The sequence below is a fragment of the Saccopteryx leptura genome, chromosome 4, assembly GCF_036850995.1.
Source record: "Saccopteryx leptura isolate mSacLep1 chromosome 4, mSacLep1_pri_phased_curated, whole genome shotgun sequence".
NCBI lineage: Eukaryota > Metazoa > Chordata > Mammalia > Chiroptera > Emballonuridae > Saccopteryx > Saccopteryx leptura.
The window spans coordinates 164,704,351-164,717,611 of NC_089506.1; the positions used below are offsets into that span (position 1 = coordinate 164,704,351).

Below are 13,261 nucleotides of genomic sequence, written 5' to 3' on the forward strand. Positions count from 1 at the left end.
GTTATAGTAAGTTATGAATTTTTAGTGTCCTGTCAAATAAATATAATAGGGTTTCAATGGGTTTAATGTTAACATGGTAGAATTAAAGCCAAGTCTTGAAATGTATTAGGTGTGTATTATATCAGATAGTTCAAACTTTTTCCCTCTACAGGTGAAAATTTCAAAATGTGCTTATAGCCATGTCGTTATCAGAGACAAAAACTCACATCACTCAGATGCAAAATGGGCTTGACAGTACCTAGCAAGGGCAATATTCAGAAAATCAAACAAATCAATGTTACAACCCTGTTATTTAAGGAAATCAAGGCCCAGAGATATTGTATGACTTGCCCAAGATCGCACAGTGGTTAAGTTCATTCTTCCTTGATAGTAGGAATTGAGGTTTGGGTTGTATTGAAGGGATTATTGTTAGAACGGTCATTCTTTCTTTCTGAACTCTAAGATACTGGCCAGGGCAATGTTTATGTCTTTTTCTTGATGGGATGAAAAAAATATATGCAGAGTAAAAGAACATAAGCTCTTATACTTAATAGCCATTTTAGGATGCAGGGCTTGTCACAGCACCTATTTTAAGGCTCAAATACGGAGACAAGGGTGAAATTTCACCATTCTCTCATCAGAATATCTGGAATGTGCCTCGATACGTGGCTATTTTTAACCCTGCATTCTTTGAGCTTCTCAGGCTGTCTCTTGTGCATGTCCTATTATCTTTCCTGTCCACAAAGAGTTTGAAAAATCAGCAGAGTACAAGTATCCCCTGAAATAAAGGCATCATTCAAGGAACAAAGAAGTAGAAGGAGGGCTCCAATTAAAATGATGAAAATCTTTAATTTTATTTAGGTATACTTGTACGGACACGTGTATATACAAATACAGAATGTATGGGTTTGTTTGTGTGTGGGTTTTTGTGGGGTTTTTTTTACATTTCCTTTTACGTTTCTATAATGTCAGCATTTCAAAACAGCACTGGATGAGTAAGTGCAAAGGAACTGCAAAGCAGGGTTTACAAGCACAGGACCACACGGAGCTGGACTTCACACCCAGACACACACACAATGAGTGGCTTCAATGAGGTGTCAAGAGTAAGCATGGAAAGCGGATTTTGACTCATGGGTAACCTCCAACATGCCAGCATCTATTAAACTGTACAGACAATGGGAGCAAGCCCATTGTAGGGAGATTTGTCTCACATCCGAGCAGCTCCAGGGCAAATGCCTGGGAAAAACTCAGTGATGCCAAACCAGAGACAGACCTGACCATTCACGGTTCTGAGGAAAACAAATCATGAGAGGAAGGAGAGAAACAAAAAAAAATAAACATAAGAAATAAAAGGGGGTTGTAGGCAAGTGGTGCTGGTGGAGGTGGTTTTCAAAAGAAAAGCTAGTGACTACAGCTCTGAGACCAATGAGCGGAGGGGAGGAGTTTAAACTGTTTTTCTAATTTGAGAGAAACTAATAAAACTCGTTGCAGCTGTTGCTAAAGCACCAGAGAAAAAACAAAGTTTCCTGGAAATTCACAGGTAGTGTGTAACCCTTTCACAATGACACCGAGGGAACAACCCTCACCCTCATTTGACCTTCCCGATGAGGCTGTTTGCTACCTTTCCCATACCTGGGTTGTGTGATCCTGGTGAGACTCTTCCTGGGGAGAAATGAAACTGAAAACCACCACGAACCGAACCTAACCAAGTACAGAATCGTTTCTAAATTCCCTAAACCTTTTCAAACCAACATGCCGGGGTGGAACACACACACACACACACACACACACACACACACACACACACCCCATAGGGCTCCAACATCAGACCCTGAGAACACTGAGGATAAAATAGTAATCAAAAAAGTCATGTTGTTCCAGGTCCCAAGATGATGGTGTCCTAAGATTGGAAGCGCAGTGAGTCCTGTGTGGAGCAATGTCTCGGCCTTTGTGACTCTTCTCAAGCAAGTTTACATTGGATGTTTCAAAGCCTCAATGCGTGTTTTGTATCCTGAAAGACTATTGTTCTCACTTACAAAAGACATAAGAATCAAATTAATACTTTATTATCAAACACTATATACAACAGAGGTTGCTAATAATACAGAATTTAAAGAACGTAGTTTTTTTTTTTTTTAATGCTTTACTTTTCTTTCCTCTGCCACCCAAGAAAGTACAGTACAAAACAATAGTCTAAACTAACACGAACTGTTACCTGGTCTATTAAAGGATACACGGTATCCACTAAACAGACAGATCCTTATTTCCCTGCTTCGTGTTGCAAAGCCCTAGGCAACCAGGGGCAGAGGTTGCTGGGGTTTGACTAACTGGGGCTGAGAGGCAGCTAAGGCTGCCCCTCAGTCTTTTGAATTGTTTTTGAAATTAAAAACTGCTACAAAGCTGCATCAACATCCTCCTGAAGCCCCCAGAGGTTTGTAACACCGCAAAAGTCCACCCGCACTTTTTGGACAAGATGAAAACTGTCTGATACCAATCATCATCTTTTTGAAAATTCCGCAGCACATTACCTACAATTACATCACTGATAGGGAGAGTAGCACACTGTCTACTGGTGGGGAGAGTCTTGCTACTTATGTCTCTGTTTTTAACTTAATTTGTAGTGGCACAATGGTGAAGTAAAGCAGTCTAATTTCACTGTGAAAAATGAAAGAGTGGCAGAGAGGGCCGTGAGTAATTATTTCATCATTTGTTAGAGACAAATTGCTAGAGCAACCACAGAAGTCACCATTTCTAAAACAAAATTAGCACTGCGAATATAGTTACGACTAATGAATCATTACAGGAGCATCTGATTTGCTTGTGGTTATAGAACATGCAGCATTATTTTGGTTCTATTGACTATCTCTTCACCCCCCCCCCCCTACTCAAATCCCACTGGACCAACAAGCCTGTAACTATTAATAAAAGAAAAGTATTATTGGATATTAACTAAGAGAGTTGAGCATATAAATAGTTAGAGGAAAAAAAGAATCCAATGCTGTGAATTTTCTGTTTCAGCGAAATGGTGGCTGCCTTCTGTGATAAGACTCTGACACTGCAGAGAAGTTCCGTGTGTCTGGGAGACAGGGCTGGTCATGTCTGCGAGGCCAGCAGCCCCACTCACAGGCTCCATGTGCAAACAGACCCAGCAGTAACGTCCACTCCAAACGGCTCAGGTAAGCCCAGATTACATTTCAACATGTGTACAACTCTCCAGGGTGCAGTATCTTTACAGCTGCCTTTCGCCCACATACTTTTTTAATTCAGAACGACTCACAATTCTTAACAAATTCCCATTTGAGAAATCTCGCCATACTATGACTCCCCCCCTTTTTTTTACATATTTAAAAAATATATTTTAAAAAACCTTATTTTGCTGAAATTCTTCCAATTTTTCACATCTTACATGATCATCACACTTCTTTTGTTTCGAAAGGCATGGTTTCTGTTGATATGTCGTGCAACAGCAAAAAAGGCAAGATTTCTTTTCCACTGGTCTGACGCTTGTCCCTGTCTCGGCTTCAGAGTACGAAGTTCACGACAGCCTCCCCAGCAGAAACCCCAAGGCTTGCATTTCCTGGTAACTAACTGGAAACACCCCCTCGCTGGCCACGCTGAGATTCCTTCCACAGGGTCATCCTGCACTTAGTCTCCTTCAGCCCCACCCCCAGAATGAAACAGGATAGCCCCCCCCCCCATATTTCTAAATGTATCAAGGGATACCACTTTTTCTCACAAGTTTAAATAGGACAAGCATATATACTCACTCTCAGCATAAAGTATATCTAAATAATGTATTTTCTATTCTAGTGGATTTTTAAAAAAATATTTTGTTAAAGTCTTTGGGACTCCATCTTGTTTATCTCCCACAGATAAACATATGTTCCCCCTACGCTTCAGGCTGTGTCAGAAAGGGAAAGAATATAAAATCAACACTTGAATTTTTTTTTTATTCCACACTTTGGAATTTTTATTCCAAATTTCCCTTTAGCCCTCCCAAGTAGTGCTGACTGACTCTCCGGTGGCAGGAATTAGTGTCTGAGCCCCTGGGGTCGGGCAGCGGAGCGTGGGTGTGAGGGTGGGGGCGGGGAAAGGCCACAGCACACTGGCGCCCCAGTAAAGCCAAATCACAGCTCCTCTGGCCACGGACACCTTTTCCTTGGTACGTATTGTGCCCCAGAGGAGTATCCAAAGCTATTCCATTATGCACTCATCAACCCTGGCTTGTCAGCCTTGGGGAAGGTCACTTTATTCATAAAAATGCCTCTTTGAGTTTCTTTAAAAAAAAAAAAAAGGTTGTAGCACCATGATGATCTGTATTCAAAGGGGAAAATATCTGGCGTACACTGTCCAGTCACCAAAATAATTAGAGGCACTCGTACGTACACAGCCCCGCCAAACTTAAGTTTTCTCTGATTTCACACTTGCTCTGTGCTAGTATTCTGGAAAACCACCCATCTCCTAGAAAAAAAAGGCTTCTTTTATGGAGCACGGTTTTGCTGTTAAGAATGCTTTAAGACAGTCATCTTAAAAAAAGAAAAAAGAAAAACAGTGTCTCAACCTTTTAGAAGCCTGTTCATTTATACACTCCTAGAGGAAATGGTATAATCTTAAATCTGTTCTTAATACCTCCCCTCTGGACTTGACATGGTGACATGACGCCCTATGGGAGCATCCTACAGTCCCGAACGAGAAGGCATGGGTATCGCATGGCAGAGGAGAAGCCCCCCGGGCCTCTCGCCACCTCTGGCTGCACCTGCCCCTATCCTTCCTTGTCCGCAGTGCGCTAACAGGAGGGCAGCTCTCAGAGGAGAATGCACAGGAGCTGATGACCACTGGTGTCACTACAACAATTTGGCATTTTTATCTGGAGTCCATTTAATTTGAAAGGGGTGAGAAAAGTCAAGGGCAAGGGCTGGGAGTGGGGTGGGGTGAGGGAGGCAGCAACTACTTTAGCCCCCTCCCCGCCATGGCCCCAAGTCGTTGCTTAGAATTCAGGCTGAAAGAAAGAAAACAAAAATCTGACATCTGCCAAAAAACCAATAACAAGTCCCTTCTTAGGATGAGCAGTTAGGTGGATCTCTGGTGTTCCAAGACCCTGGTGTTTTCTGTGACAGGTGACGGGAGGAGACTGTGCTATAATGTCAAAAGCATCGCCAGGAGGAACAGTAGGATTGCCAAAAGGCGGCTGGGTATCCTTGGTGTCTGTGCCGCGTTCTCACCGCGGGATGGCTCGGCTGACTCATGTACGGTGTCATCTGTTCAGATAGAAAGCACACATTCCGATGAGATTTCACATCCTTAATAACTCTCTTGCAGCAGCCTGCTGTTAACAGCCCTCGCCACCCTCTGTAAAGTAAGGTAATGAACCTTGTGCCACCATTGACTTTCATGTCTGCATAATCACTCATTATTTACAGCAAACAAAGGAGAGGCAGAGAACATTGGACTTTCTCAGAAATACAAATAGTTTCCTTAAAAATTGAGGAGGGAAAATTCACACACTATAACCTTTGGCATATGGTTTGCCAGCAATCAGGCACACCTCACACAAACCTGAGATATCTGAATGTACCTTTTAAACCCAAGATGCCACAAAGAAGCTAGTAATGTTCAGGGTGGGGACAGTTAATAGTAATGTTCGGGGTGGGGACAGTTAACGCTGGAATATTAGTGGTTAACCGCAGTGGACTGTCCATTTTTATTTTAAGCAGGTTCATAGAATTAGTGTTAAATGCTTGGTTGTTGGAAGCCTAGATTAATTTTCAAATATGAAAAATCAAATGCCAAAGCAACAGCTTTTAAAATAAACTATACATAAGACCCACTAAACCTCAATAACTTCAGTGCCCGCTGGTTTGCTTACAATTAGGCATCAATTATGGTGCTATTTCCATTACAAACCCTGTAGCTCCAGGATTAAATTACTTGAACTTAACTATTTTTATTTTTATCAGGCTGAAGCTTGGCACATAAATTATCAGCACAGATGCATATTTTCCTCTAAACAAAATGGATTAAGTGAAGGTAAGCTTCTTTTATTCAGTGATGCAGTGTTCTCTGAGGGTGCCTCTGCCGTGCATGGACCGCCTCCCTGAGCTGCATGATTAACAGGCTTACCTGTGATACGGGCACTCTGCAGCAATCAGCACCCAGAGAGCTTGGAGGCTGCCTCTGAGCCTGCTATGCTCTGGTACATTGCACAGCGCCTTCCTTCCACCTGGCCTAACTGATGCTTTTAGACTAGGTGACCTCCGAACTGCATGTCTGTGGGGCCAGCGGTGAGGTTCTGTGGTCAATTGTATTTCAGCGTCAGAGGCCCTTCCTGTAGGAGCTCCGCCTGTCAACCTGGCTTCGCTCAGCAGTCAGAATGGTGACAAGTGAGACTCTAGTGGTGGTTCTCCATTCTGTAGACCTCAAAGGATAATTCCTAAATACCCCTGAATGACCCACCTCAAATTCCTTCATGGCTCAGCTGTCTGTTGTTTTAAGTTTGCTTATATTTTCATCCCACACACCGTGTCACAAGAAGGATGCCTTTTCCTCACTGGGTGGAGTCATGCTCCCTGTTATTTGTCCTAAAGTGACCACTTTGCAGCCCCTGCCTCAGAGATGCTCGTGTGGGCTGTTTCTGTTCATCACGTTCATTCCTACTAGGAACTAAGAAATATGTTTCTCGGCCTGGAGTCTCCTGGCCTGGAGGGCTCCTGCCTAGCTTGTCCTAGCCTCACAGCTGCTGCTGCAGCCCTCAGCCAGATCTGCTTCCCTCCCTGGCAAGCCTGCACACAGTGGCTGTTAGCTGAGGAGACCAGAAAGAGTTAGAATGCAAGAATGGGAAGTTAAATGGATGCAGAGGAAAATATAAAGCCCCACAGAGTATAGCCAAATACTTGTGGACTCTTTTTTTCTCTGCTCAGCTTGGCAAAGATATTAAGTCTGTACTTAACAGGAGGTAAATGTAAAAGCCCTTAATAGCCCTGAAATTAAAATCCAAATCATTCTTAAGAGTACCAATAGTATGTCAGTCACAACAATAGAGTACTTCAGGCTTAATTATGAAGGGACCATGAATCCTGAGGATTGCAGAGTGCATTTTGAAATAACCACTTACTTTATACACTACAATTACATCGGCTATTGGGTTCTCCTCCACCTTATCTTTACTAAGCTATTATCCTGTCCTCGAGGTTGGAAGTGTACTGCTAAAAGGTACCCAAGTACCACCAAGGTATCCAGTGTGAGGTTGCAGGGGACCAGCCCTGTCCGTTTCTCCAGGGTGCTCAGTAGGGCTGCCCATGGCTCCAGGCCCACAGCACACTGAGAGGACAGCACCTGCTTTTCCTATAAGTGAACAGAAGGCTAAAGGAGCTTTTCAGTCCTCTAATTGTGGACCATCTTTGAAATCAGCCTTTTCTAAGCAACCAGCCAGTAAGGACTCTCTTGCCCTCAAAGGGGGAAAATCTGTCCCATCAGGGCATCACGGTTCTTCTGCTCTCCCTGCAGCATGCCGGTCCTGGCTCAGGATTCCACAAAGCACGCTTTGATTAAAACAGGGCCTCCCCATTAGGAGAGTCTATGGCCCCCAAGCAGCAATATGAGAAACATGCTGCCATTTGGGTAAATCCAAACAATTTCTAAATTCTAAGAGGAAGCAAGATCTCTCCCAATGGAAATTACACCTTAAATGTGGGAGAATTTCTAACACCTGGAACAGTGACTGTGGCCTTCCTCTTCAGAGGCCAAATCAAGTCTTCCTTCCCGGCTACCGGATTCTACAACATGAGGGTTAACTGGGAGGACACTAGCAATATTTTGGAGCATATTATGTGGCATATGTCTGCCCTGAGATCATCCTGTATCCCTGAGGATAGGAAACTGGCAGGCAGAGTGTGCAAGCAGACATCGAAGACAAACACATTCCGAAGACAGGTGAATTAGTACACATTGCCGAGAACATGCAGCGGAACCCTGTCAGGCTTGACGCATTCATCAAGTCTGGGTCTACGCTCAGTCCTTCACAGTGTTGCAGAGCTACAAATCCGACTGAGTTTCCTACAGAGTAAGGAGAAGTACTTAAATTTAGTATTGCATTTATATAGTTAGGGATGTAGTGCAACCTTGCCTCTTTCAGTGAAGATGCTCAGCAGAAAGCCCTTAAATACAGTCATGGCTGACTTAGATTTTCCTGCATGTATACCTGTGCAGGTACACCTGCATGGCCACGCCTCTCCTCCCCACACTCTCCCTGACTACATCTGTTAAACTTCCATCAGCTATAGTTGCACAGATTTGGGGGGCATTATGGATTTTTAAATGCTCAGTGAAAAAGAGCCTGTTTCCCAGAAGACAATGAAATATGTTCACGTGGGAATGCATCTTAATATGTTGCATTTTATCATTAGTTGAAGTCAAAGGTAATTTTCCTATTGGCAGAGTGGTCCTCAGTGTGCCTCTTTAGTAGCAGAGAAAAACATACTATCTGTTATGTTTCTAAATAGCCTTTTTGATAGGCAATGGAATTTACCTGGAAAAGATATTATTGGAAAGTTATGCCTACATTCTATAATAATGTGCACCAGAAAATCGTTATTCGAGGTAACTTATGTTTATAAGTTACTTATAGCATGTGCAATTTTGCTGATCATTCTGTGCATGGCATTAACAAAGCCAAGAGAGTAACGTTCTCTTTATGAACATCTCTAATAACAGGTAAGAGAATCCTACTTTAATGTTGATGTTGGAATGGGAGTTGAGAGATCTGAATGTTAAACCTGGATCTATCTCTAAATAGCAATGTGACCTGGGTAAGTGTCAGTTATAAAAGGAAGAGTGGGCCCTGGCCAGTTGGCTCAGCGGTAGAGTGTCGGCATGGCGTGCGGGGGACCCGGGTTCGATTCCCGGCCAGGGCACATAGGAGAAGCGCCCATTTGCTTCTCCACCCCCTCCTTCCTCTCTGTCTCTTTCTTCCCCTCCCGCAGCCAAGGCTCCATTGGAGCAAAGATGGCCAGACGCTGGGGATGGCTCCTTGGCCTCTGCCCCAGGTGCTAGAGTGGCTCTGGTCGCGGCAGAGCGATGCCCAGGAGGGGCAGAGCATTGCCCCCTGATGGGCAGAGCTTCGCCCCTGGTGGGCGTGCCGGGTGGATCCTGGTCCGGGCGCATGCGGGAGTCTGTCTGACTGTCTCTCCCTGTTTCCATCTTTAAAAAAAAAAAAAAAAAAGGAAGACTGTACAAGCTGTGGTCCTTACAAGACATCCCATCTAACTCACGGAGCCGATGATGGCCCATGTCCTCGGGATTGTGAGGAATCTGGTACCTTGAAAAACCACAGTGATGCTTCCAGGACACAATTAAAATGTCTCCATGTCAGCACTCATTCCTTTCAACTTTCTAAAGCAGGTAACTGATCACTAGGGAGCCAGGAGGGCCTCTGAGAGCTCATTGTGCACACCGCTCATTTGTGCTCTGGGTAAGACTCCTGACTTAGAAAAACAAGAATGCTTGGGGGGAAAAACCTAACTCCTCCTGTCAGTTACAACGAGAGAGCTATTGTATGTCCTGAGGCACAGCATTCACTCAGGCTGAGTTTCCCTAAGGCTCATTGACTGTGTGTCCCAGTAGCAATACTCAAAGGATAAAGTGGACCTCACCACCCTGCAATTTCTAGGAGCCTAAAAAAAAAGTGCTACTGCAAACAGGTGAAAGAAAGTCTCTGTTTATGTAATGGGGGAAGGGAAGTGCTTCCGTCTCTCTGTGGCGAGGAAATAATTTTATTTCCCTTAAGGTTTGAGATGATTCTAGGAGAAGGACAAGGAAACCAGTAAAGATTTCAAGCAAGTAGGGCAAGGGAAGAAACCCACAGGAAAGCGAACATATGGGGTATCAAGGCACACCCCTCAATGAAGAATGGGTAAGGGGTTCCCACTCCCTGTAGTCTATAGTTGTAGTAAATAGCCAGGTTAAATTTATAACCAAGTGGACAGTTTATAGTTTTACATACAGTATTCTTTAGTGTAAATACTTCAATGAGTGCTTCTGTGGGTTTTATTTTTCTTCACAGTAATGGGAAAGTTTGGGTATGTGGAAGTTAGAAAAAAAATCTAACCTTAATACTTAGTTTGTCTCAATAATCAATCACATTTGCCTTGATAAGCTACTACTACATTTGTGGGAGCAGCAGGTGTGTGAATTTATGGTACTAGGAGGCAACATGATTATTCTCCAAATCAATTACTATTAACAATAACACAAATAATATTTGAAATAAAATGAAGTTTGTTAGATCAGTGATGAATGTGAATTTCTAGAGAAAACTAAGTATTTTGAATTAGTTACTATTTTCTGAAATAACAATCTTATTACTTTTATCCACAGGCTTGGACATAATATAAAATAAAATTTTATAAGAAAATACCATTGAAAATTGTTTTGTCTTATATGAAAACCGATCCATTAATATTCACAGTGACTCACCAGCATGCTCAGAGGATAGAGTAAAAAGTAGCGAGAATTTAGTATTTTGATGGGGCTCTACGTTAGGATACTGCATTATATCAAACCCATGTCCAAAAAAGAAAAGTCATTTGATCTAACATGCACTCCACATAGAACCTGGAGGAATGAGGTAGAATAGAATATTAGCATTGCTAGCAATGAGCAAAAAGCAGAGCAACCTCTAACATGCAAACATGCGGAGGAGGAAGAAAGGAAAAAAGGACTGAAGCACCAGAGAGATGCACTTGTTAAAAGAGATTCTCTAAGCATACTAACCTGCTGGTTCTAATGAATTTTCTACTTTGTCGTTAACATCGAAAACACGATCATGAACACCTATAGTTTTCACACAGCTATCTATAACAAAAATAGAGATAACAGCCAAATATGTTAGTGCAGACACCCTTAAACTCCCGTTTTTTTTCTCTTTCTCTCTATTTTTTCTTTTTATTTACGTAAAGATTGTTTTACAATCAATGGCATGTATCCAAATGCCAATATTGTTCCCATTTGCTGTGCACATACAACAGTCTAAGAAACAACAAGTTAGCAACTGCTGTGTACTTAAAAAAAAAAAGCATCATGAAGAATGATGAGAAAAAATCTGATGAAAACTAAAACATGGATGTTGATATACAAAACAGATACCACACAGGATTTAACAGTAAAAAAAGTTCCACCGCTGTGAATCAGACCACACAATAAAGCATGCGGAGTGAAGCCACCCTCTGAAGCTCACTCTAGTGAACTTACTTGTTGGTCTCACAAAGACTTTGAGCTTTAGACAGGACCTTCTTCCGTTATCTGGGATTGCAGAGGCTGTGGATAAAACAAAAAGAGAGTGAGAGAGAAAGGCGAGAACAACAGATTACTCCTCATTTTCAAATGCAAATGGTCTGCAGTCAATTCTTTCCTGAAGAAGTGGAGCTTGCTCTAATTCTTCCCAGAAGTTAAAACAAAAATACTTTTCTGATTGATGTAGACTCTTACAGAAAGGGCTACTTTCCTACCCGTGTTCTCTTTTCAATACAATAAAGAAAGAATCATGCAAGAATGTTGGTAATGTACAGAAAATACTTTGGGTTTTTATTTCAAAGGCTCTTCTGATTAACATGATCTGTTATCAATTTTCTCTAAAATAAGAAGATAATGCTTGAGCCCTCCTGCTTTCATAGCGCCCCTCCCTCTCTATTGCAGGAACGGGGCGGGGGGGGGGCACGGAGCATAAGGCGAAAGTGCTGGCAAAAACCAATCACAGATAGTTCCAAGGCCAACTTAAACACGACCTAGTTCTTCTGGGGAAAGCAGAGCTTTGTCTGTCCTGAAAGCCTGTCTGTCAGTGCTTTGCAGGTAATTCAATTAGAGGGCTTACGCAGACCTTGGCTCCACATTCTATATGACTACACTGAGCCCAGCAACTTCCATCATGCTATTATAAGTACAATATGCTATTGAGAAAGTACGATGCAATGGTACATTTATTTTTAAAAATCTGCCACAGAGAAGGATGGAATTAATAATGTGGGCTTACCAAAACATGACAACATGTTTCAAGTTATAAATCATTTGAGGAAGAAACTTTCTTCTCCTCTTCAAGATAATAAGACTGAAATCTCTCCCTGCATTTGAAAGATTATCTCCCCTTAGTACACACAGCATAATGTCAAAGGGATTTCCAAGGGCGGTAGGACCCTTAACAATCACATATGTTTACTAATGCGTCCTAGAAATGACAAACATTACAGAAATGAGTGCCGCATACTTTCCTTCCTATGTGTTTGCTTCAAGTGGTTTCTTTGTTCAGACAGAGCAGATGACATCAATCAACACACACATGGCTTTCAACTCGTTTGGTGATACCCTCAGTGACAAAGAGACGACTGGTCTGTGGTGTACCTTCTCTCTCCTTGATTTTCACCTTTTGCTATTCCTCAGGGGGAGCCAGAAAACTACAATGCTTACTTTGCAGATGAGAGGATTCAAGAGGCAAATTCCAAACTAATTTACACGAATCTCCTCACGTAATTATAGCTCCCTGTTCTAGAGGTGCATTTATAAATGCACCACCTAAAAGATAGCAAGCTGCAAAGAAGCCTTAGTGTCAGTATTCAAAACCTGTTGAAAACTCTCTTAATTCTAAGGCAAAAGTATAGAGAAAAAGCATCTTTTCAGCCTTCCCCATATCCCGTTTGCTCTGACAAGCAGTTCAGAAGCGTTAACAGCTGGCTTTGCTGTAGCTTTCATTAAATCAAAGTCAGAAAAACTCCCTCTACTGACATTTACAGTAACTAGTGTGCTATTTGGGGTACAATATTTGCACTCTGTGGTTTGATCCAGGAAATGATGTCCTTCCTGTAGACCCCAACTGCAAATATGCGTCACAATACAAGACACACAGGTGACTCCAATTCTGTGGGTCCTTGAGGTAGTTTGTGTCTTATTCATGAGAGATGGTATGATAAAGTGACACATGGATATTTATATTGCTGTGGTACGGACTTCTGAGCTGAGATGAAGTCACCCACTAACAGATTTTTCTCGATGACACTGCAAGATATAACAGGCTCGAGACAGAAGCAAATATTTCATTGTTTTAGAGGGGAAACTTTTGGAATTAGCGTGGGCCTTTCAGGTTTATATGTTGGAGAAATCCTATAAATCCAGGATATAAAAATTGTAACAACTAAACAGCAACAAACAGTTTTCCTGTCCAGGAAAAACTGAAGAGAGCTCCCCACAGCTGTCAGAGAGGGACAGTTAGACTTAGCTGTGGATGAGTTACATTTTTATG

General features: G+C 42.4%; 1 protein-coding gene across 4 annotated transcripts in view; it reads right to left on the reverse strand.

The window, feature by feature from the left end:
• Positions 1 to 808: 808 nt before the first annotated feature.
• Positions 809 to 13,261, reverse strand: part of EFNA5 (ephrin A5) — a 291,459-nt gene continuing 279,006 nt past the window's right edge. For 3 of the 4 annotated variants that reach the window (XM_066381962.1, XM_066381965.1, XM_066381963.1), the window contains exons 3-5: positions 11,224 to 11,289; positions 10,747 to 10,827; positions 809 to 5,237 (exon numbers count right to left, since the gene is read on the reverse strand). In XM_066381962.1, coding sequence (XP_066238059.1) covers positions 5,116 to 5,237; positions 10,747 to 10,827; positions 11,224 to 11,289 — 269 coding nt within the window. In that variant the 3' untranslated portion in view covers positions 809 to 5,115. The remainder of the gene's footprint in view (positions 5,238 to 10,746; positions 10,828 to 11,223; positions 11,290 to 13,261) is intronic. The other variant, XM_066381964.1, reaches the window with a different exon arrangement.